Source organism: Bubalus bubalis, chromosome 9 (assembly GCF_019923935.1).
Source record: "Bubalus bubalis isolate 160015118507 breed Murrah chromosome 9, NDDB_SH_1, whole genome shotgun sequence".
NCBI lineage: Eukaryota > Metazoa > Chordata > Mammalia > Artiodactyla > Bovidae > Bubalus > Bubalus bubalis.
In genome coordinates, this window is record NC_059165.1 from 1,057,490 (window position 1) to 1,084,071 (window position 26,582).

The 26,582-nt window shown below is 41.9% G+C and overlaps 1 protein-coding gene across 20 annotated transcripts in view; it reads left to right on the plus strand.

The window, feature by feature from the left end:
* TMEM232 (transmembrane protein 232) overlaps positions 1 to 26,582 on the plus strand; it is a 254,981-nt gene that overhangs the window by 149,299 nt on the left and 79,100 nt on the right. Inside the window, exon 14 of one of the 20 annotated variants that reach the window (XM_044947239.1) lies at positions 7,190 to 8,486. The exons of the other annotated variants lie outside the window; for them this stretch is intronic. Coding sequence (XP_044803174.1) covers positions 7,190 to 7,370 — 181 coding nt within the window. The 3' untranslated portion in view covers positions 7,371 to 8,486. Of the gene's footprint in view, positions 1 to 7,189; positions 8,487 to 26,582 lie in introns of those variants that run through there. 20 annotated transcript variants of the gene reach the window in all.

Consider the following 26,582-nt stretch of genomic DNA (forward strand, 5'->3'; position numbering starts at 1 on the left):
AGGAGCTAACATTTACTGAATGGAGACAAGGTGGGAAAAGAAGGGTACTGCAATGTCACATTGGAGAGGCTTTACTGGAGAGACCAGTAAAGACTCTTGAGAGTCCCTTGGACTTCAAGGAGATCCAACCAGTCCACCCTAAAGGAAATCAGTCCTGAGTGTTCACTGGAAGGACTGATGTTGAAGCTGAAACCCCAATACTTCTTTGGCCACCTGATGTGAAGAACTGACCCATTGGAAAAGACCCTGATTCTGGGAAAGATTGAAGGCGAGAGGAGAAGGGGATGAAAGAGGATGAGATGGTTGGATGGCATCACCGACTCAATGGACATGAGTTAGTTTGAGTAAGCTCCGGGGATTGGTGATGGACAGGGAGGCCTGGCGTTCTGCGGTCCGTGGCGTCGTGAAGAGTTGGACACAACTGAGTGACTGGACTGACTGAACTGGAGAGACCAGCAGTGAGCAGCGCAAAGGGGCACCTGGTCCCCATCTCTCACTGTCCCTGGGAGGGATGCCAAGTCTGGGGAAGCAACTGGACATTCGACTGGATTTGCATTTTGCGGGGAGAGACACTGCGTGACTGCTACTCTACCTTTTAATAAAAGAGTGAAAATTAGCTTCTCAAGGAAGAGATAAACATTTGGGTTCAGTTGCCAAGTCTCTGAGGTGGCCGTGCATGAGTGCATGCTAAGCCACTTCAGTTGTGTTTGAATCTGTGCGACCCCATGGACTGTAGCCCCCCAGGCTCCTCTGTCCATGGGATTCTCCAGGCAAGAACACTGGAGTGGATTACCATGCCGTCCTCCACGGGATCTTCCCGACCCAGGGACTGAACCTGGGTCTCTTACATCACCTGCGTTGGCAGGTGGAGTCTTTACCGCTGGCATCACCTGGGAAGCCCCTGCAGTGGGCATCAGCTGGATGTCAGATGCTTAGGACTTGGGCCCTTGGGAAGTGCTCTTAATCGTTGTGATAGGAGGCCATTTGGCTCCTCAGGAGTTGGATGTACAAGGTGGGAGACTCTTAGAATCCCTAGTTCTAGTAGACAAGTTGCCAGACTATTTAGGATGAATCTCCAGTGTGAAAGTCAGGCAGTTCTGTTTGCCTCCCTAGATGAGTGCATCTTTTAAACAAGGCACCGTGCTAAGCAGTACCCTTAGATGTAGACAGGATTGTTATATCCATTTTATATATCATTAAAATCTCCATTTTGGAGACATGATTACTGAGAGATTAAGAAATTTGCCCATATACATATAACCGTTAAGTGCTCAAGTCTGAACTTAAACGAATGCATTCAGACTCCTGAGTGTATTGTGCGGATTTCGTCCCCTCGTGGACTTATTTCGTCTGATGGCAAACCCTTGAGCTGTTGTTAAAACAGCAACAGAAACAAAAAACTTATCTTGTCATAAGACTTATAAATCATAAGAAAAGTCGTAAATCATAAGAAAAGACTTCTTATAAATATGTTTTTCAATTTCTGTACTTAGTTTTCAGCACTCGACTTTGAATGAGCAGCGTTTTTGAATTATCATTCCTTAGCTGTGTGGGGTCACTGTCTCTGCACCGGGCTGTCTTTAGCCGGGGCGGGCGGCTGCGCTTTGGGTGGGCGCGGGCCTCTCTGCGGCGGCTTCTCCCGCTGCAGAGCTGGGCTCGCGGCTGTGGGCTTCGACAGCTGCGGCTGGAGGCTCCAGAGTGCTGGCTCGGTAGTTGTGCCGAGCTTAGCTGCACTGCGGCTTGTGAGGTTTTGCAAGACAAGGGATCATACCTGTGCCCCCTGCATTGCAAGGCAGATTCTTAACCACTGGGCCACCAGGGAGGCCCTAAGGACCATTTGCTTTTTCCTGTGCCCTGTTCTTGCCTGGAGAATCCCTGGAACGGGGGAGCCTGATGGGCTGCCTTCTATGGGGTCGCACAGAGTCGGACACAACTGAAGCGACGCAGCAGCAGCAGCAGCAGCAGCAGCAGCAGCATCTCTCTAGCTTAAAGTTAGGAAATCTGTCTCAAAGAGGAGGCGTTTTCTATTAACTAGTACGATTTTTGGCTAAAGCCGATGGAGGAAAAAATATATATAAAAATATATTATAAAATTAATTAAATATATTATCAATATATTTATACATTAACTTATTTTATTAAATAAATATATGTTTGTTTTATATATTAATTTATTTTATTGATTTATATATTATATAAATATAATTCAATATCAGATCAGATCAGATCAGTCGCTCAGTCATGTCCTACTCTTTGCGACCCCATGAATCGCAGCACGCCAGGCCTCCCTGTCCGTCACCAACTCCCGGAGTTCACTGAGACTCACGTCCATCGAGTCAGTGATGCCATCCAGCCATCTCATCCTCTGTCGTCCCCTTCTCAATATATTATTATATAAATAAATATATATTATATATATATTTTTTTTGAGAGAGGGAGATATTTTAGAAAGGGAAGCTCCAAAGGATTCTTAAATGAAATACCTTAAACACATCTGTCTAGTTCTGCTTCATGCAGGGTAAAAATGTCCGTGCCTCCTTTATAGAATATCAAGGATGTTTATCTTACAGCCTTTTTTTCCCTGATTGATTTAGAGTAAGTTATTTAACTTCTTTGAGCCTAAAGCTGCTAATCGTTAAAAATGTGAAAGTTGTACGTTCTTCTCGGCCTTGTCCTTGGGAGAGAAGGAGAGAATGTGCGTAATGAGCCTGGACGTGTTATAGCTCCTTATCCTACTGTTCTTTCATTTAGTAGATTTTTAAAAACATTTGTTTTCATCCTAATATGATATTCATTAATGTAATTGTAATAAATAATAAATGAAAATTTTACAGAAAACTATAAATTATTGATAGCAACTTTTCAAAGAGAACATCCACTTTCCTTAATTTTTAGCTTTTGGCTATGTTTTGGTTCCCTTCTTGTGTCTACTTTTTGAATTCAAACACAATTCAGATCCGGCTGCATTTTGAGGGTCCAGTGCCAAGACCCATTATGGATGGAACCTCGATGGTTCCCTTGGCTGCTGACAGTTTTCAGCTGGAGAGAAATAGAGAGCACGGGTAGGTCTTCAGAGATGGGCACCTATATTCTGAACTTCTGTGGCACATTTTATTATTAAAATATTGGCTGGATGATCAGCTCACCTTAATCTCTCTCCCCCTGCACTGGACTGGCGTGAGGCCCTTCCTTTTGGCATGCAGGCTTTACTCTGGGTGTGGGCGTGCACGCCTTGTTGCCCCAAGGCCTGTGGGTCTTAATTCCCCAACCGGAGGTGGAACCCATGACCCTTGCATGGGAAGGTGGGTCCTTAAGCACTGGACTACCAGGGAAGCCCTCAGGTAGCTCATTGAAAGTGCTTTTATTATTTTATGATTTTTTATGATTCCAGTACCCTATTGGAAGTGAGGTCCAATCGCCAGTGACAGGACTATGCTTAGTGTTATCTGTTGCCCATACGACTTGGTTTACCTCTGGTCTTTCCTGGGAGATAGGTCAGTCCCCATCTATCTTAGGTTATTTCCTCTTCTTTTTTGCCTTTCCAGTGGAGCCTTGGTCTGAACAGGAATTCTAGGTATTATCAATGGGGCCATAGCTTTACCAGTCACTTTCACTGCAGTGGCTTTGTGCTTAAAAGACAGGTGTCTAGCTTTAATGTGATCATCAGCTCAAGAGTTCTCCATTCACAGGAACATGAAATGATGCAGAGTCTTAAAAAGTGGCACAGTTATTCAAATGACCTGGGTGAGATGTAAAACATTCTGTGTTTCAAATACAGATCAACTAGAATTAAAAATGGCAACCCAGTGGGAAAACAAAAGTTGTACAACAGGAAACAAAAACAAAATCTACGGGAATTTTTGTGTGTTTTGTTTTACATGTGCATTTTGCTGTTTTCAAAGAAAAGGGTGATATTGTTTAGCTTATGATGAACTTCCTTTGCAGTGGTTGGCAGGTGTGTATTACCTGCTTTAATCAGAATGTAAACTTGGATTTGACATTAACTGAATTGGGGTAGTCTTCCCACTTTTTAGATTCTCAGAAGATATGAAGTCAATCAGTTAAAGGGTTTAATCTTCCCCAGTTTCTAAATGTCTCCTTGATAGGATCAAGTACTTGATCAGGCACACGACTCTGAAAATCTTAGTACCCAGGACAGGTGCTTTCTGTCTACCTGTCAGAGCAAGTGTTCCTCCCCAACTAGCCCGTTTTTCCCTAGGCTGTCTCTAGGTATGGATTTAAACGGTTGGGAGGATGCAGAACTCCTAACACAGGTGGTATAGCCCTCAGGAAGCATCAGCTGGGCAGCTCTGCATGCAGCCACCGCTAGGCACTAGGGAGACAGAGACAAACTCTGCTGAAAAGCGTGATCGATGGTTTCCTGTTCAGAATGACGACTGTGTTCCTACCATATTGGATTTCCACCATAAAGACATGTGGAGCTTTGCACTCACAGTTTGCTATTTTCTGTATCTTCAGTTATTCAATACAATTCAGTATACCTGACTTATATTAGACTTTAATAAATAATTATTGACTGACTAATGCTAGCAGAAGGGCACAGGACATGCCGAGCCTCCGCCGGTGAAATAGACCGCAGAGCGTTTGAGGAACTAGAACACTGGTGCAGCTGGGTCACTGAGACCAGGAGAGTGAAACTGGAGAGTTGCTCAGGGTTTTCAACGTTAGCTAAGGAGCCACAAGAAGGCACTGAATGTGTGTTATGTGGCAGAGCAGGGAGTGAGGGGTGGAGTTTGGGTGCGTATGTGTTTGAGGTTGTGACATGATCATAGGTGTGGTGTGCCCTGGGCAAGTTGCTCGACATCTCTGAATCTGAGTGTCTTTGTCTAGAAAATGAGGGTAATTATAGCATCTTTCTTGTTGGTGCTGATGAGAAATTAATGAGGTAGTCAATTAAAAGTGCTTCCTATAGTACTTGACCACAAAATGTTCATTATTTGTATATTATATTTGTATATTATTTGTATATTATAATGAACATTTTGTGGTCAAGTACTATAGGAATGGAGAAGGCACTGGCACCCCACTCCAGTACTCTTGCCTGGAAAATCCCATGGACAGAGGAGCCTGGTAGGCTGCAGTCCATGGGGTCGCTAAGAGTCGGACGTGACCGACCGACCTCACTTTCACTTTTCACTTTCATGCATTGGAGAAGGAAATGGCAACCCACTCCAGTGTTCTTGCCTGGAAAATCCCAGGGACGGGGGAGCCTGGTGGGCTGCTGTCTATGGGGTCTCACAGATTCGGACATGACTGAAGTGACTTAGCAGCAGCAACAAATATATAGTGGCATAATTATAAATATAATAAATATGCTGATACATTGTTGATCAATATATTCAGTTCAGTTCAGTCAGTCAGTTGTGTCCGACTCTTTGCAACCCCATGAATCACAGCATGCCAGGCCTCCCTGTCCATCACCAACTCCTGGAGTTCACTCAGACTCACGTCCATAATTTTTCAAAAAAATTTATTATTTTGTCTGTGCTGCATCTTAGCTGTGGCTCACGGGATCTTCACAGTAGCACGAGAGCTTCTTATTAATAGTTGTCGCATGCATGCTGGATCTAGTTCCCTGATCAGGGACTGAACCTGGGCCCCTCGCATCATGAGCATGCACTTACCCGAGGGACCACCAGGGAAATCCCTAAGTATATTAATTTGATTATGTAGTGTAACCAATTTCACTATTTCCATTGTTGGCTCTGTTATGTTGGAAAAGTGCACAGGTCACTTTTGCAATATAGCACACACTAGGTTGGTGGCAATTCAAATGGAAAGGAGGAAGATGGATTTGCATGGCATTTGGTAGAAAAAGCAGTAGCATTTGATGATGATTAGAAAGAACAGAGTGGCGGGAGGTGTGGGGAGGAAAATGTCTTTTCCAGGCTGAACACCAAGTCCACTAGCGGAGCGGCTCACTGAAGCGAGCAGCGATGGGTGAGGCAAGGTGTGCTTGGGGTAAGGGAAGATGCTGAGCTGGAAGCCATGCTCTTGGCGTCTTTAAGTGGAGAAGTCACACAGGCCGTGAGTTTCACAGTTCTGTGTGTGATTCAGGGACGAAGTCTGGGCTGAGTCATTGGGTGAAGGTGAAGACTAATGTCACGGGCACAAGCGACCACCGCGGTAAAGCGCGTCATGAAGGAACAGGAGGACCTGGGGTGGAATTTTGAGGAATGCCACCTGTTAACATCCGGAAGGAAGAGGGTGACAGCAAAAGTCACAGCAAACCAAACCTTAGATATAGCCAGAGAGCGTGGATGACTTGTAACAACTTGAGAAAAATTTACGGAAGGTTCCGCTGACTAGTACACGTGCGCATGCGCAGTCGCTTAGTCGCGGCAGGTTCTTTGCGACCCTTGGACTGTAGCCCACCAGGCTCCTCTGCCCTTGGGATTATCCCGGCAAGGACACTGGAGTGCGTGGCCATTTCCTTCTCCGGGGATCTTCCCGACCCGGAGACAGAGTCCACGTCTCCTGTGGCTGCTTCACTGGCAGATGCATTCTTTACCACTGACCCACCTGGGGAACCCAATTAGCATGTAACAATGCTTTAAAAAGTTAAGTGTATGGAGATGTTGATTTCAAAGATAGAGGAGAATTTTCAAAATTATCTACTTAGACAGTGATAGAATCTCTCTCTCTCAGTATCCCTGAGCATTGCTTTCTGCTCACTACACAAAAAATACAAATGCAGATAGATGACAAAAGAATTGCAAAGTTGATGACTCATACTTCCAAGGACCTTGCAGTATCTACTTAGTGAGGAAAAAAGGTAAGTGCCAAACCAGTGCATGAAACTCTTCAAGTTTGTAGACAAGATCTGTTGTTCAGGAAGGGCAGTAATACCTTCAACTGTATATATGTATATCTTTGACAGAAATGGATTTCTAACCTCTAAAGAAATAATTACATGTATCAAAATTCCAAGAAATAACGAAGTGAGATTATCACTTAGAAACAAATCTTAATGGTCTTTCTAGTTATTTCATGGGCTTATAAGGCCTTTTAAAAATTTTGCCACTCTTTCCATTTAAAAAAAAATTTAGATTCGTTAACGCTCTATATCGTGAACAATGGCACAGTGTGTCTCTTCCACCAGTTTATCCAACAACCAAAGACAAAGATACATATTTAAGAGATTAATTTCTCCTTATCATGCTTTTAGGTCCAGGACTTCAGGTCCTCCATTTTCAACTGGGAAAGTAAAACTCAGACCAAACGAGCTAAGCAGACGGTGTGCAGTTCATGCCAAGGACTGCGGGGAAATCGAGGTCTCAGAGCAGGTTCGAAAGGCCCTCCACACAGGTCCCGGATGTTCTGTCGGAAGGCACCAGTCAGGAGAGTGAGAGACGGGCTGTGAATGTGTGAAAGTGGGTAACACATCTGTTTCGTACGTGTCTTCGTTATCCCGAAACTACAGTGGTGCTACATCTCTAGACTTTCCGCATTTGTTCAGACATTTGGTGTGTGTTGTGTGTGTTTTTCATACCAAAACTTAACTTTCACATTGTAAATTCCTCTGTTCGTGTTTTTTTCTTTCATCTTCTGCCTCCTTCTTAAAGGAGTGCATCCATATTCAATACTAAGCATGCTTTATGTCTTTAATAAATTGTCGTATCCATTTATCATTCTGAACAGCTTCCAACTCCACCACCACCTCTGTCACTGCAATATAAGGTCGGTAATTGCTAAGCATCTGTCATGTCTGAAGTGATATGTCATTAAATTCTTGGCTGTTCACAATAGTTCACTAACCCGAGTCTCGTCGAGTTAGAACTAATGTCGACTGGTCCCCTTTCTGTTTTATCTTTTCCTGCATCAAGCTATTCCAAGGCAAAAGCCTATTTTTAATTAAAATTTTACTAGACCATTTATCCAAGCAAACCAGCTCTGCCACACGGAAGTCTAAGCACAGCTGGTTGACAAATCAACTGCCGATTAGCATACTGATATCTGGCAGGGAAACCTTGTGATAGGTGAATTATAGCAACAAAAAAAAGCCACATGTAATGCTTTCTGTTGTGTCTTTTCTTGCTGGGCTATAAATAGCATATGTTACAGCTAGTATGATTGTTCAGGAGTCCCTGTCTAAAGGACAAGCATTAAATTAAAAAAAAAAAAAAAAAGACATACTCATCCTCACATTTCCCAAAAACCTGTGGGTTCTATTCCTGTAATGCTCACCTTCTGTCCATGGATAAAATATAGGAAGAAGGACAATGAAGAGTGAATTCCATCTGGCACTCGGAAGACTTCCCTGACACAACGGCATCTGGTCGGGAGAGGAGCTTGGGGAGTGACCCGGCCCATGGCCTTTGGGCAGGTCGTTAGCTGGGATCTGGGCAGCACCCCTCTGTCAACATCTGCCTGTTGACTTCTGAGGCGTTTTAGTCAAGTTGTTACTGTTGTTCAGTTGCTCAGTCGTGTCTGACTCTGTGACTCCATGGACTGCAGCACGCCAGGCCTCCCTGTCCTTCACCAACTCCCGGAGATCACTCAAACCCATGTCCATTGAGTCAGTGATGCCATCCAACCATCTCATCGTCTTCTCCTCCAGCCTTCAATCTTTCCCAGCATCAGGGTCTTTTCAAATGAGTCAGCTCTTCCCATCAGGTGGCCAAAGTATTGGAGCTTCCAGCTTCAGCATCAGTCCTTCCAATGAGCATTCAGGACTGATCTCCTTTAGGAGGGATTGGCTGGATCTCCTTGCGGTCCAGGGCCTCTCGCGAGTCTTCCCGGCGTCCGCACGTTAGCATGTCACAGCAGCAGTGGTGGAGGAGCTAAGGGACCAGCGGAAGTGGCAGCAGAAGCAGCAGTAAAACCAAAACCAACTGGACAGGCCCAGGCTTCTTAAATCAGCAAGACCCTCTGCTTCACTTTGGAAAAGCTACCCACATTTCTATATTCATCTGCTGTCCTCAGTCATCGCCGAGCACTTTGCTGTCACACAGAGCTCTAAACACAGCTGGCCAGAGGATCACCCCCATGGTGAGCATCCTGATGTCAGAGACAGAGGAGGTGACAAGTGCATGCATACAACAGATGTCAGATAAAGCAATTCACAGGTTTCCTTGACCCCTTCTCCTGTTCCATTCCGTGTACTCCTCTATTAGTGATTCCAGTGTATGAAAACCTCTAAATTCTTGATGCTAGTATGTCCATCGATTTTATGCATGGTCCCAGATAGGACTGGCGAATAAGTACTAGGACTATAAATTCTTTTCACTCCTAGCTCAAGAAGCAGTCACTTTAGCATTGTATTTCAGAGTTGTGTTGCCATGAGGCCAGATACATTCAGATGGGTTCAGGAGTATGATAAAGTGATAAGCCGCAAGTCATGGTGATTTGGCTACAAGATATGAAAAAGAAGCACATAATCGTTTGTGGGGAGAATCTACAGACAGGACACTCTGGGAAAGAAGATACTGAAGCAGAAACTCTAAGAGTTCCCAAGAAGGCATTTTCTTTCTTCTCTTTGCGTAGGCAGGGATGCATCTAATCTAATCATGAGTCAATGGGATTTCCAGTCATCAGAAATGGAAATTATTCCCCTTCATATGCTGTGTGACTGAGCAAGCCTCACTGTCAGAAAGCTGTTCCACTTCAATTGTGGGTCTATGGTACCACGTGAATGGGAACTGGACAGTTCATTTGATTGATGTGGACATTCAAAGGTGGCAGTTCAGACCCTTGAAATTCCCTTTAGGACCTGAATGATCCTATTGGGCTGTCTCAGTGACTCACAGCAATGGGATCGTAGGCATATTTTCGCTCCAGGGCGTGGACAGCCACCTCCAATACGTTTCTCAGCCCACTTGCATTTAGATTATGTGGGAGGCTAAAATGATGAGAGGTAAAATTGAGGCTAAAATATATTGCTACTTTCAAGTTCAAGTAGATTTTCAAAATAACTAGACAGCAATCTCAGGGAAAGCAGACAGGCACCAAACACAAAACCAAAGATCATCATCGCCATCAGAACAACAATGTAAGATGGGTAGAAAAAATAGGTCAGTTTAACATGAACTGGACCCTATAAGGTGTGATAGAAAGTGCACTTCTTGTTGTTTTGTGCAGCTGGGACCGCAAAAGATGACTATGGTTGGCACTGCCTTGGTAGAAAACAGGTTACTGTTAGGCAGTCATTGAGGGTGAAACTAGCCCAGAACAATGAATGTTCTCTGTATTCTAATGATCAAGAAATTCAGTCTGATTTGGTCACAGACGTAGGTAGCATTGTCGGACCAGGCAGATCCCTCCACCTCCCGTATTTCCTTTGGTCTTCATCACTCCCCTCCCCTGCTTAAATTCTGGTAGGCATTTGAACAGAGTAACAAAAGGAGAATGGTTTTATTTTCTGCAATTATGTGAATCTCAGAATACCCGTTTGAGACTCTCTGGGGGTATTGAAGGCCTCTTGTCTCTTCCATATGTGAAAAACTCCTCTCTGTCCATGGGGTTTCCCAGGCAAGAATACTGGAGTGGGTTTCCATTTCCTCCCCAGGGAACTTTCCTGACCCAGGGATCGAACCGTGTCTCCTGCTTGGCAGGGACGTTCTTTACCACTGAACCACTAGGGAAGACCTTCATATCAAGGTGGCAACACTCTATAGTTGAAATACTCTTTTAAGGGCACATGAACAGGATTTGACTAAAATTTGTTAAATTTCTGGACCTAAAATCTTTAGGAATTCTTGAATGAAAATAAATGCCTCATCATATTTATGTGGCAATTTTTCAGTTATCTGTGATGATACACCTAGCCTTTCCCCTACCCCAGCACCAGCATCTCTCTTTGAAAGTCCAGCATTTTAAGTTTAGAAGGAACTGCTTTCCTCTGTTCAAGAAGCTGTACTAAAATGTGTCCTCTGTACTTATTTTTTCTGATTGGTCTTCTATAGCTTTGCATCTCAAAGGAGAATTTTAATAGTAAAATGTTCCAGGTGGCACAGTGGTAAAGAACCCACTTCCCAATGCAGGAGATGCGAGAGATGCAGGTTCGATCCCTGGGTTGGGAAGACCCCCTGGAGGAGGGCATGGCAACCCACTCTAGTGTCCTTTCCTGGAGAATCCCACGGACAGAGGAGCCTGGTGGGCTACAGTTCTCGGGGACGCAGAGTCGGACAGGACTGAGCATGTGCAGCACAGACAGTAAAACGTCCGCATCATAAGATGAAAAGTAGCGCAAAAATCTACACTACATAATTGAAATGATGCTACCTAAAATAACTATTATATCTAAAGATAGATAAATAGCTATTTTCATTTATAGTTGAACACATGCACCCTGCTTCATGCTTATAAATTGCCTGATTGATTTAGGCTTATAAACTGCCAAGATAGTCTAAGGAATGGAGTGTATGACTTGGAAATAAGAAATAGGGAGAACGAAGGAAAAAATAGACACATATAAAGGATTGGTTATCCCACGTTCTTATACAAGAGTATAAGAACATGACTCTTATTTAAGAGTCGATCCCTTGCATACTTGATTCCTTAACCCTGAGTATAATTTTCCTCTTTAAAAAGTTGCATGGCTCCACTTAATACTCAATACTTAATTTGACAGCCACAAAGATTAGTATTTTTAAGCAGAAGATAACGTGAAAGAGAAACAGTCGCTGTGCATTCAGCAGGAAAGATTGGGTCCTGCTGTGTAGTTTTTTTTTTTTTAATTTTATTTTATTTTTAAACTATACAATATTGTATTAGCTCCGCCAAACATCGAAATGAATCCGCCACAGGTACACCTGTGCCCCCCATCCTAAACCCCTCTCCCTCCCCCCTGCTGTGTAGTTTTGAATTGCAGGGCTAGAATAATGGGCTTATGGAAAAGAACAAATATCTTGACTGATTTTATCCTGTAGATTTTCAGCCTAGGAAAACCGGAGCAATCTACACATATAGCTGAAGCAGCTGGGTGAAAAGTGAAATAACTCATACAATTAATTTGTTAGTGAGGTTCATAACTTATAGCCATTTTTATGTTGATCTCTTGGTCCTTTGAGGCTTTTGAACTGTGGTGTTGGAGAAGACTCTCAAGAGTCCCTTGGACATCAAGGAGATCCAACCAGTACATCCTAAAGGAGATCAGTCCTGGGCGTTCATTGGAAGGACTGTTGCTGAAGCTGAAACTCCAATCCTTTGGCCATCTGATGTGAAGAGCCGACACATTGGAAAAGACCCTAATGCTGGGAAAGACTGAAGGCAGGAGGAGAAGGGGATGACAGAGGATGAGATGGTTGGATGGCATCACTGACTCAATGGACATGAGTTTGGGTAAACTCCAGGAGTTGGTGATGGACAGGGAGGCCTGGCGTGCTGTAGTTCATGGGGTCGCAAAGAGTCAGACACGTCTAAGCGACTGAACTGACTGACTTGGTTCCTTTGTTGTTCAGTCATTCAGTTGTGTCCAACTCTTTTATACTGCTTTTTAATACACTGTCTAGGTTTGTCATTGCTTTTCTTCCAAGGAGCAATGTCTTTTAATTTCATGGCTGCAGTCAATGTCCACAGTGATTTTGGAGCCCAAGAAAATAAAGTCTGTCACTGTTTCTATTGTTTCCCCATCTATTTGCCATGAAGTGATGGGACCAGTAAGGAGCAATGGCTACGCTTTGCTGAAGCAGCCGTGAAGAGATACCCCATGTCTAAGGTAAGAGAAACCCAAGTAAGACGGTAGGTGTTGCGAGAGGCATCAGAGGGCAGACACACTGAAACCATAATCATGGAAAACTAGTCAATCTAATCACACGTACCAGAGCCTTGTCTAATTCAATGAAACTAAGCCATGCCCTGTGGGGCCACCCAAGATGGGCAGGTTATGGTGGAGAAGTCTGACAGAATGTGGTCCACTGGAGAAGGGAATGGCAAACCACTTCAGTATTCTTGCCTTGAGAACCCAATGAACAGTATGAAAAGGCAAAATGATAAGATACTGAAAGGGGAACTCCCCAGGTCAGTAGGTGCCAAATAGGCTACAGGAGATCAGTGGAGAAATAACTCCAGAAAGAATGAAGGGATGGAGGCAAAGCAAAAACAATACCCAGCTGTGGATGTGACTGGTGATAGAAGCAAGATCCGATGCTGTAAAGAGCAATATTGCATAGGAACCTGGAATGTCAGGTCCATGAATCAAGGCAAATTGGAAGTGGTCAAACAGGAGATGGCAAGACTGAATGACGACATTCTAGGAATCAGCAAATTAAAATGGACTGAAATGGGTGAATTTAACTCAGATGACCATTATATCTACTACTGCGGGCAGGAATCCCTCAGAAGAAATGGAGTGGCCATCATGGTCAACAAAAGAGTCTGAAATGCAGTACTTGGATGCAATCTCAAAAACGACAGAATGATCTGTGTTCATTTCCAAGGCAAACCATTCAATATCACAGTAATCCAAGTCTATGCCCCAACCAGTAATGCTGAAGAAGCTGAAGTTGAATGGTTCTATGAGGACCTACAAGACCTTTTAGAACTAACACCCAAAAAAGATATCCTTTTCATTATAGGGGACTGGAATGCAAAAGTAGGAAGTCAAGAAACACCTGGGGTAACAGGCAAATTTGGCCTTGGAATATGGAATGAAGCAGGGCAGAGTCTAATAGAGTTTTGCCAAGAGAATGCACTGGTCATAGCAAACACCTCTTCCAACAACACAAGAGAAGACTCTACACATGGACATCACCAGATGGTCAACACCGAAATCAGACTGATTATATTCTTTGCAGCCAAACATGGAGAAGCTCTATACAGTCAGCAAAAACAAGACCAGGAGCTGACTGTGGCTCAGACCATGAACTCCTTATTGCCAAATTCATACTTAAATTGAAGAAAGTAGGGAAAACCACTAGACCAGGAATGATATATATCAAATTCCTTATGATTATACAGTGGAAGTGAGAAATAGATTTAAGGGACTAGATCTGATAGAGTGCCTGATAAACTATGGACGGAGGTTTGTGACATTGTACAGGAGACAGGGATCAAGACCATCCCCATGGGAAAGAAATACAAAAAAGCAAAACGGCTGTCTGGGGAGGCCTTACAAATAGCTGTGAAAAGAAGAGAAGTGAAAAGCAAAGGAGAAAAGGAAAGATATAAGCATCTGAATGCAAAGTTCCAAAGAATAGCAAGGAGAGATAAGAAAGCCTTCCTCAGCGATCAATGCAAAGAAATAGAGGAAAACAACAGAATGGGAAAGACTAGAGATCACTTCAAGAAAATTAGACATACCAAGGGAACATTTCATGCAAAGATGGGCTCGATAAAGGACAGAAATGGTATGGACCTAACAGAAGCAGAAGATATTAAGAAGAGATGGCAAGAATACACAGAAGAACTGTATAAAAAAGATCTTCATGACCCAGATAATCACGATGGTATCACCACTCACCTAGAGCCAGACATCCTGGAATGTGAAGTCAAGTGGGCCTTAGAAAGCATCATACAAACAAAGCTAGTGGAGGTGATGGAATTCCAGTTGAGCTATTTCAAATCCTGGAAGATAATGCTGTGAAAGTGCTGCACTCAATATGCCAGCAAATTTGGAAAACTCAGCAGTGGCCACAGGACTGGAAAAGGTCAGTTTTCATTCCAATCCCAAAGAAAGGCAATGCCAAAGAATGCTCAAACTACCACACAATTGCACTCATCTCACACGCTAGGAAAGTCATGCTCAAAATTCTCCAAGCCAGGCTTCAGCGATACATGAACCGCGAGCTTCCGGTTTTAGAAAAGGCAGAGGAACCAGAGATCAAATTGCCAACATCCGCTGGATCATGGGAAAAGGAAGAGAGTTCCAGAAAAACATCTATTTCTGCCTTATTGACTATGCCAAAGCCTTTGACTGTGTGGATCACAATAAACTGTGGAAAATTCTAAAAGAGATGGGAATACCAGACCACCTGACCTGCCTCTTGAGAAACCTGTATGCAGGTCAGGAAGCAACAGTTAGAACTGGATATGGAGCAACAGACTGGTTCCAAATAGGAAAAGGAGTATGTCAAGGCTGTATATTGTCACCCTGCTTATTTAACTTATATGCAGAGTACATCATGAGAAACGCTGGGCTGGTTGAAGCACAAGCTGGAATCGAGATTGCCGGGAGAAATGTCAATCACCTCAGATATGCAGATGACACCACCCTTATGGCAAAAAGTGAAGAGGAACTAAAAAGCCTCTTGATGAAAGTGAAAGAGGAGAGTGAAAAAGTTGGCTTAAAGCTCAACATTCAGAAAACAAAGATCATGGCATCTGGTCCCATCACTTCATGGGAAATAGATGGGGAAACAGTGCAAACAGTGTCAGACTTTATTTTTTTTTTGGCTCCAAAATCACTGCAGATGGTGATTGCAGCCATGAAATTAAAAGATGCTTAGTCCTTGGAAGGAAAGGTATGACCAACCTAGATAGCATATTGAAAAGCAGAGACATTACTTTGCCAACAAAGTTCCGTCTAGTCAAGGCTATAGTTTTTCCTGTCATGTATGGATGTGAGAGTTGGACTGTGAAGAAAGCTGAGCACCAAAGAATTGATGCTTTTGCACTGTGGTGTTGGAGAAGACTTTTGAGAGTCCCTTGGACTGCAAGGAGATCCAACCAGTCCATTCTAAAGGAGATCAGTCATGGGTTTTCTTTGGAAGGACTGATGCTAAAGCTGAAACTCCAGTACTTTGGCCACCTCATGTGAAGAGTTGACTCATTGGAAAAGACTCTGATGCTGGGAGGGATTGGGGGCAGGAGGAGAAGGGTCAACAGAGGATGAGATGGCTGGATGGCATCACTGACTCAATGGACATGAGTTTGAGTGAACTCCGGGAGTTGGTGTTGGACAGGGAGGCCTGGCGTGCTGCGATTCATGGGGTCACAGAGTTGGACATGAGTGAGCGCCTGAACTGAACTGACGGGACCAGATGCCATGATCTTAGTTTTATGAATGTTGAGTTTTAGGCCAGATTTTTTAAGTCTCCTCTTTCACCTTCAACAAGAGGTTCTTTAATTCCTTTTCACTTTCTTCCATAAGTGTGGTGTCATATGCATATCTGAGATTATTGATGTTTCCCCCGGCAATCTTGATTCCAGCTTGTGCTTTATCCAGCCTGCATTTCACATGATGTACTCTGCATAGAAATTAAATAAGGAGGATGGCAATATACAGTCTTGGCATACTCCTTTCCCAATTTGGAACCAATCCATTATTCTATGTCCCTTGGCCCCTAAGGAGCTTGATTTTTCCCTTGAATTCTGTACTCAAGTAAACAACCACCCCCTTAGTGTTTTCATTTAGATGGTCTCATAATCGCTTCAAATTTAGCATATCCAAAATTGAACTAATCTCACTCTGACCCCAAACTACCCTTTCCATTATTTTCTCAGTAAATAGAAAATTCATCCTTCCATTGAATCAGACCTTGAAATCATCTTTGTCTCTATTTCACTGACATTCCCTGCTTAATCTATTAGACAAGATTGTGTTTACCTTCAAAATATTTCTAAAATCTTTCACTGCTGTTTCCACCTGATTCAAAAGAGAAGAAAACAAATTGGCACTAGGGGCAAGGCCAGTCTAGCTGTGGAAGAGGCTTTGGTGAAGCTCTGCAATAATGGTGAAAACAGTAGGAAGCTAGACATCTGAAATCTCTCTGTAGGCCAAGCTCTCTGCTAAGTCCTGGCGACTTAGGGAACCAGACAGATGCGCTGCCCACCTTCATAGACGGGATCATCCAAAACAGAGAATAGATAAATCAGGAAGCCAAGGAGCTAACTGCAGGCTGCTTTTAATCCCATGGCTCAGGCGGTAAAGCGTCTGTCTGCAATGCTGGAGACCCGGGTTCGATCCCTGGGTCAGGAAGATCCCCTGGAGAAGAAAATGGCAACCCACTCCAGTACTCTAGCCTGGAAAATCCCATGGACAGAGGAGCCTGGTAGGCTGTAGTCCATGGAGTCGCAAAGAGTCGGACACAACTGAGCAACTTTACTTTAATCCCGTGAGTGAAATTAACTGGGTGATAAAACTGAAAGGAATTGGAGGGTTCCACTTTAGATAGGCAGGCAGGATCCCTTTGAGGGGGTGGTTTTGGGCGGAGACCTCCTGGGAAAGGAACCTGCCTGGAAAGAGAGTGTTGGGGGGGGGTGTGGGGGGTGTGGGGGATGGGGGGTGGGGGGTGGGGGGTGGGGGGAGGAGAGGTGGGGCGCAGGGAGCCAAACCAGGAAAGGAAGGACTCGGGGTGTGGTTACTCAGGGCGGTTGGTGCGGCTGCTCTGATGGGGCACAGTGAGAGGAGGGGAAGCTGTCTCTTAAGCCAGACTTTACTGGGCTGAATGTCCAGATCAGGGATTCCGGTTTTATTCTATCAGAAAAGGAAGTCATCGGGAGGTTTTAACCAGAGGGATAATAAAGCCAATTTACTTTTTAAAGAGAACAAATTATGATCTGAAGGTGAACACTGAATTGAATTGACATTTCTCCTACTCCTTTTATCTCCTTTTCGAGATTTAAAACTGGTCTTGAAAATAATAGGTAGGTTGGTTTATATCCAGTGCCTGTTGAAAATTTCATTGTTGGGACCGACCCTTCCCAATCACTTACTGGGATTTGAGTTTGCATCTGCAACTGTATTCTTTGGCCATAGTTCAGCCCATGGCATTGTAGAAATTCACTAGTAAACCACTTCTGGCCTGATGAGGGCAACATTTGAACAATTCATTCAGCGGGATTGGCATGAGAATAAGAATAGAATAGTATTTATGAAACAATTAGATATTTTTGAATTATTATGGTCCCAAAAGGTCAGACTCTTTAAATTGGTCTTTAATTTTAGGTATTTTGCTTTAATGTAGATATTTGCATGTATTTAATTTGTTTAAAAATCATACATTTACACACTCCATAGGGAGTTTATAGCATAAACAAAATAAAGACACATACACACACAAAATGTAGGAAATAATTTACACCCTGGCACCTATTTATGTGTATACCTATGATGGTTGCCATCCCAACAATGAGGATAGCATTGTGCATTTCTGTGGTACTCACCTTTTTTCTATTATAACAACGTTTCAAGCAATAAGCAAGGAAAATTCCCATTTTGATAACAGTTTCTGTTCTAGATTTCACTTCATATCACACATACTTGTCACACTTCAGGCTCCCAGGCTATTCTACTGGCTGTAGAATAATCCAGTGCAGCTTTTTTGTTGTTGTTTGTTTTGTTTTCTAACTTTAATTTTGTGTTAGGGTATAGTCAGGTGACAATGTGATCATTTCAGGTGAACACCAAAGGGACTCAGTCATGCTTACGCCTGTATCTGTTTACCCCAAGCTCCCCTCCCGTCCAGGCTGCCACATAACATTGAGCAGAGTTCCCTGTGCTGTACCGTAGGTCCTTGTTGGTTATCCATTTTAAACATAGCAGCGTGCATGCCACAAGTTTGTTCTCTAAGTCTCAGTCCAGCTCCTTTAGACACAAAACAGAAGTTCCCTGTGGCAGTCTCCATGCATGTTAGACCTGAGCAAATTGGTCATGCTCTTTTCCACCTCCAATGGCACTCATTTTTCACAGCTGCCTCTTGTATACATGGCTGGTTCCAACCAGCGATTTTTGAGATGTTAGTTTACAATGTCTTATGGGGTTTTCTTCCAACAGTTGCTGAAAATTTCATGGAGGTCCCTTTAGGCCCCAGAGCTATTGACCCTACAGAATGAATTTTTAATGGGGGAAATTCCAGGAACATAGCCAAGTCATGTGGAGCTACTTGGGATCTGGAAAATCTTTCTTTCCTTAAATTACACCCGCCATGAGAACTCTTATGCTGCATTCATCCTAAGGCTACACCTGCCTGAAATAAATTTCTCTCATGAAAAGTTATCCTATAACTTTGTAATGTAGGCACTCAAAAAGTTTTTTATCCTTGGTATCCTTCAAATGTCATCATAATTCCCACTTAAGGGTTATATAACATTACCACAAGGATAAAGCAGTATGGTGATTAATTATAAGGCAAATTGGTATTTACATTCCACTTTTCTCTCACAATACCTTTACAAACAGAAGCTAATTAATAGATTAGATGTCAATATTTTGTCTTCAAAGAGTTTAATGCTTTAGATTATGATTTATTTTTAGCTCTGTTGCTTCTTTAGCATTTTAATTTGAGACAGCAGAGTACAAAAGAAGGCGGATATTTTTCTCTTCTGTTCCACAGTGACCAAGTAAAAGGTGTTTGGAATCACTTATTACACCAATTTGTGCATAATAAGTAGATTTATTTCAGAAATAAAATGCATATTCCTGTAAAACAGGTGAGGAAGATTTGTAAATAAATGACACCACTGTGTTTTGACCAGTTCATGAGGATTTAGGAAAGTGGTCAAACGTTGTTTGCACATATAAGAACTACTCATATGTCTAGAAACCCTTGCATTTTCACAACACCGTTTATCTGGAGGTTTCAGCTCCCCAGGTGGCCTTTTCAGCGCCAGGATGGGGCGGTGACCCTGCTATGCTCAAATTAAATAGAGATTCTACTCTAGCCTGTCCTTTCTCTTTCAGAGTACTTCCTATGATGATCTGGTGTCATAATCCTTTTACTGTTGGGTTTTTTGGTTTGTTTTTCTTAGATTATTGTCAATTTTATTTTTTCTCTCTGTATTTATTTTGTTTCCTTTTTTAAAAGCTTTTTGTAAGTGGAGACTTCAATCATTGATTTTAAAACTCTTCTTCTTTTACAAAATATGTCTTAAAAACTACAAATTTCCTTTATACAGTGCATTGAGAGGACAAGTTGTGTTTTTATTCTGACTCAGTATAAAATGTTTCCTTCTTGTTTTTGTAATCTCTTCTTTGAATCATGGTTATTTAGAACTATGATTTTAATTTCCAAATATGTGGAAGAATTTATAACCATCATTTTATTCATATAGAATTTAACTCTATTAACAGAGGTTGTACTTTGTAAAATTTGATTTTTTCAAAATTTTTTCTATTATATTTTTAATTGGAGGACAATTGCTTTACAAAGCAGTGTTGGTTTCTGCCACACGTCAGCATGAACCAGCCGTGGGTATACACACGTCCCCTCCGTCTCGACCCTCCCTCGCACCTCCCGGCACACCCTGCCCTGAAGGCTGTCACAGAGCGCAGGCTTTGACCTCCCTGTGTCATACAGCAAGTTCTCACTGACTGTCTATTTTACAGAAGGTAATTTATATTTTGAATTTTTAAAAATTACTAAGACTTGATTGAGTACTTGGTCTATATTATTAAACACTCCAGAGCACTTGAAAATAGTATGAATTCCGGAGTTGTAGTGTTGTGTTCTGTAAATGAAAAATTAGCTCAACATGGTTTTGATATAATTAAAATCTTTTTCATCTTCACAAATTTTTTTCACTGTTTTTTTTTTTCTACCTGTAGTGAGAGAGGAGTGTAAAAGCCTCCAAGTATACTTGTATGTGTGACTGTATCACCTTTTCATTGCCAAATTTTGCTTTATTTTGATAGACTTTTTCCTATTAAACACACATACATTTATCATTTTAAAGTTTTCCTGAGGAATTGACCCTTTTAATATTATGAAATATTCCTCTTTACTTCTGGTTAATCATTCTTATCTGGAAAATTTGAATTGTCTAATTCAAATATTAATAGTAATATTTCCACAACATTTTCTAATGCTTGGCTTTTTCATATATATATTTCTGTATTTTTCCTACTCTTTTCCTTTCATCTTCATGTTTTTTCACTTAAATAATCCTATGCATACAGAGTATAATTTGGTCATTTAAAAACTTCTGGTTCAGCATCCTTTGTCTTTTAATTGAAATCTTTCATCCACTTTAATTTAATGTAAAAATTTTATTGTTGCACTTAGAGCTACTAATTTTGTTTGTTTTTCCCACATGCTGCATGCTGCTCTCCCCCTCTGTTTGTCCCTTCCTGTCTTATTTTGGGTTAATGAAATATGTTGTATTATTTAATTTAATATCATCTATTGGCCATTTGGGGGTCACAGTTTTATTTTATATGATTTGTTAGTTGTTTAAGGTACTTTAATATGCCTTTTCAATATATCAAAGTCTCCTTAGTATTGTATCACTTAGTGTAAAATGGAAGAGCATTCTGGAAACTTCCTGCAAAGAGTTTTTATTTCTGTTATTGTTAGCAATTTAGTTGTTGACTGATCACCTTGAACTTGAGAAGGTTTGGTTTTTACTATTAGGAGGGACTGTTTCATTTTGGCTTTAGTCTTAAGAAAAATTCTTTAGTCCTGAGACGTATTCTTTACTTCTAAAGTGTGTTTTTTGGAATTTAATGGAGTTTAACAGTTTGCACCAAGTTCCTCAGATTTAGCAGGATGTAAATCCCAGACTCTCTTTCCTGCGGTGCTCACCAGCACGCCTTTCTGCTTAGCCCGCTAGCCTGCCAGCTGCTGCTTCTCGTTCTGTTCTACAGAATCTCTTCCACATGCATACAGGTCATCCAAAGTGAAAGTGAAAGTCGCTCAGTCGTGTCCGACTCTGCGACCCATGGATTATACAGCCCATGGAATTCTCCAGGCCAGGATACTGGAGTGGGTAGTCATTCCCTCCTCCAGGGTCAATCCCTCCCAACCCAGGGTGGAACCCAGGTCTCCCGCATTGCAGGTGGATTCTTTACCAGCTGAGCCAGGGAAGCCCAAGGAGTGCAGGGAGGTTTGTGCAACGATTTTCTGCTTTGTCCTTTATGGTCCCCTGCTTCCTGAGATTTCCTCTGTTACCTCCCAGCCGCTCTGGAGCCTCTGACACCTTCAGCAATGCTAGTAAAGGTTTCTGCTTGAGCATTAGTCATTCTGACTCTGGGATAACTGGAATGTGCCCTCAAGAGAAGAAACATGGTGTTTCTACCACTTAGTTTTATTCCCTTTCCTTTGAAAGTTGAACTCCTTCAGTTGCCTGCTTTTGATTGGTCTCTAGGGCTTTAAATAGGATTTTAAATTTTATCCAGAGTTTATTATGATTGTCACTTTGGGAGAGGAATTCAGATTAAACTACTCCATTATTCCCAGAACTGGAATCGGAAAAATGATTCTTTTTTGGCTTCCTTATAAAAATAGTCCAGGTAGATTCTGAGCCACACATGGCTTGGCAAGTCATATGATTTAGATATACACAAATTCTGTACACTGAGATGATCAGCCTGTCTTTTTAAATCAGTTCCATCCTTAGCTTCCTTATTCTTATGATGAATCAAATGATGTGGCTATACAGACATAGCTTATTGAGTAAAGCAGACATGATTGTTTTCTTCTTGCTTTAATATGAAATCTATTTTATCAGATTAGGGAGTTTAAAAGTTTCCAGATTTGGGGATATCTTATTTTATATCTATTCTACATAATTTCCCATGCTCATTTCAAGATTCTTTAACTTAGGTTTCATAAAATAGTTACATTTAAATTGTTACTAAACACCAAAAGTACCCACTCTTCACTTATTTTCTGATTATTCTTTGTTCTTTTTCCCTCCATGGTGGCTTATATGACTCTATATCCAGGAGTTGCATAGTCAACAAATTAATGCCTGCAGGCCTAGAAAAATAAAATAGATGTGTGAATTAGGCCAACATGGGGAAACATTAGAGAATTCTAGAGAATGAGGCAAATTGAAGAAGGCATGCATTATCTGAAAGGTCAAACTTACCAGCTTTTGTGATGTAGGAAGTCTATGGAGCAGCATTGCCAGAACTTCCACTTTTAAGAGAAACTGTAAATATGAATTTCTATGTGAAATTTCCTGGTTATTAACATACCCTTCAGGTCAAATCAAACATGTTTGATTGGTGCCTTAGCTTGGACTGCTGTAATTGTGCCATAGAGACTGAGTGGCTTAAACAACAAACATTTATTTCTTATGATTCTGGAAGCTAAGATGTCCAGGATCAAGATGCCGGCAAATTCAGAGTCTAGTGAGAGCCTGCTTCCTGGTTCATAGCCAGCGAGGTCCTCACTGTGTCCTTACGTGGCAGAAAGGGCAAGGTTCCCTGTATGGTTTCTTACGCAAGAGAACAGATCCCATTCACACGGGCTCTGGCCGTATGACCTAACCGCCCCCCAGAGGTCCCGTCCCCAAATGTCACCCCGCCGCGGATGCCACCGTGTGGATTAGGGGAGGGCGCAGACGTTCAGTCCACAGCGATGCCTGTGCAGGGGCGTGTCTCTCCCTGCTTGTTCGTTTCCAAGGCTGGCTTTTCTTGCACTGGCACCCTCCGCCTCGTGCCCTCGGAATGCTGCCCCAGGCCCACCTACCCAGACCCGTTTGTCTACGCTCAGTTCAAGCTCCCTCTCCTCATAGAGCTGCGAGTCTTCCAGTCTTTCTTGTTCATCTTCCCCTAATGAGAAGTCTGTGTATTTACAGTCTTAGAAAACATTTCACGACTTAATTTTGCTGTCTTTGTACCTTAGGAGTTGTGCTTCAATTCCCAATGTCTTTTATTTCTCCCATAGTTTTTCAATTTAATTTTATAATTTATGGTTGGTGTTGATGCACATGCTTTTTTCTTGTTCTTTACTCTTTTTTTTTTTTTGTACACTTTTAAAAGGTTACTTTCAACTTACAGGCATTACAAAATATTGGCTATCTTCACTGTGTTGTACAGCACATCCTTGAGCCTGTCTTATACCCAGCAATTTGTATCTCCCACTCCCCAAGACCTAAATTGTCCCTCCACACAGGCAACCACTAGTTTGTTATCTGTATCTGTGAGTCTGCTTCTTTTTTGCTATATTCACAAATATGTTGTATTTTTCAGACTTCATATACAAGTGATATCATACATTAATTTTCTTTCTCTGACTTATTTCCCTTAGCATAATATCCTCCAAGTCCATCCATGTTGCTGAAAATGGCAAAATATTGTTATTTTTATGGCTGAGTAGTATCCCATTATTTATACAATATACAACCACATCTTTATTCATTCATCTATCGATGGAACTTTTCATTTTTTATTGGAGTATAGTTTATTGGGCTTCCCTGGTACCAATTTACCAGGGGCTCCCTGGCAGCTCAGCTGGTAATGAATCCACTGGCAATGCAGGAGACCCTGGTTCTATTCTTCGGTTGGGAAGATTCCCCTGGAGAAAGGGATAGGCCACCCACTCCAGTATTCTTGGGCTTCCCTGGTGACTCAGACAGTAACGAATCCGCCTGCAATGCAGGAGACCTGGCTTTGATCCCTGGGTTGGGAAGATCCCCTGGAGAAGGGCATGGCAACCCACTGAAGTATTCTTGCCTGGAGAATCCCCATGGACAGAGGAACCTGGCGAGCTATATAGTCCATGGGGTCGCAAAGAGTCGGACACGACTGAGCAACTAAGCATAGCACATAGCACAGCATAGTTGATTGGTGGCTCAGATGGTAAAGAATCTGCCTGCAATGCAGGAGACCTGGGTTTGATCCCTGGGTTGGGAAGATCCCCTGGGGAAGGGAATGCAACCCACTCCAGTCTTCTTGCCTGGAGAATTCCATGGACAGAGGAGCCTCTGGGCCACAGTCCCTGGGGTCACAGAGTCAGACACGACTGAGTGACTAACACTTTCACTTTCATAGTTGATTAACAGTGGGCCATGAGATTTTTAGAAGTGTGAGGGCGGGACTTCCCCATTTGTCCAGTGGTTAAGACTCTGTGCTTCCAGTATGGGAGTGGGTCGTGGGTTCAATCCCTGGTTGAAGACTAAGATCCAACATGCCCTGTGGCCAAATATATAAATTAATTCATTTTTAAAAACTGTAAGGGAAGGTGAAACTTAGGAGAATTATTGATTTGGAGGAGATTGTAGATATATTCAATCCAAGCCCTTTAGTTGACAGATGAGGAAACTAAAGCTCAGTTAGTTAAAAGTGATGGAGTGTGTAAGCTTATGGCCAAGTCTCAGGAGTCTAAACCACCTGTATGTTTCTCTTTCCGCCAAAGACACTATGTTCATAGATTTAGGAAAAGGTACTTTCCCATTCACTCTCAAAGATGGATTTTTTGTTCGTTTGTTTCCTCCTCTATGTTCGTCTCCTTACACTGGCAGAGTGACATAGAATCAGATTCTTTAGCTCCAAAGAGATAAAAATACCTTTCCCCTGAGATTGGGAGTATCTGATAGCCTCATCCAATTACTTAAATTTGGAAAAGAGGAATATTATTAGTCAGCTTATATTTTAAAGTACCTTTTTCCTCTTATGAGCCTGAAAGACAGGGAAGTATCCTGGTTGTGAAAGAATAGAATTTTCCTATAATCTGAGCTATCTGTTCTGTCTTAAATTCTTAAGCAGAATTGAATTTTATTAAGACGCTTGTAGCAATGCTATAATAGATAAATATTACACTCTAGTATGCAGTTGCCTTTTGAACATAGTCATTATACCACAGGATGGCATCCTAAATCAATTTCTGTGAGTCTGTGCTGAAGTAAAAGCATAAGGCTCTGCATATATAAAGCCTAAGCTTGTCTAATCCAAAGACCTAGATGAATTACATTATGATAACTTCAATTCATGAAAATTATTTGTACCTTCTTTCTTCAGTACCTGATATGAAAAAGGTAGCAATTGTTTTTATGAGATAAAACTGTACTCATCATCAATTTAAATGGTTAAAGAGCTTAAATATTTACACTGCAAGTAAATGAAATGTATTCACCTAATTTTTAGTATATTAAAAATGAAAATCTTGGAGGATTCCCTGGTGGTCCAGTGGTTAGGACTCTGCCTTCTTACTGCTGGGGCCTTGGATTTGACCCTTGGTTGGGCAGCTAAGATCCCACAAGCCACATGGCATGGCCAAAAAAAGAAAAGAATGAAATTGAACTACAAAACAAAATTATCAAGGTGATTAAATTATTTTTTAATAAAACCTCTTAAATTTCCAATAGCAATTGGTAAATAAAAATATTTCATTGTATCTTTGTGTTTTCAGTGCAGTATTATTAAGAAATCACAGCGTTATATTGCAAATAATTATATCTGACTTCAAAAATAATGCCAAAAGGATAGCTCCCTCTGTGCTTGAAATGTTTAATTCCCTTATATCTTTGTTGGCATTATAATTTGCTATTTCTTTACTAGCAAGGGAACATATGTTTGTCCTTTTAAAAAATTGACCAACTACTTATTTCATTCAATTGATACTTAATAACAGAGTCATCACTCTTTGAAAAAGACCAGCCTACTTTTATTTTGGTGCTAATAAATATGATGGGCTTCCCCGGTGGCTCGGATTGTAAAGAATCTGCCTGCAATGCAGGAGACGTGGGTTTGATCCCTGGGTCAGGAAGATTCCCTGGAGAAGGAAATGGCAACCCATTGTAATGTTTCTTGCCTGGGAAATCCCATTGACAGAGGAACCTGGTGAGCTACAGTTCATGGGTTTGTGAAAGAGTCGGACATTACTGAGCAGCAACAAAGTAAATATAATGGTTGCAAATCTGGCATTCAGTGAATGATGTTCATTTGTGTATCCCCGTAGTAGCTCAGCAGTGTCTGTACTGATTTCCTGGAGCTCCCAGCAGTATATTTCATGGAA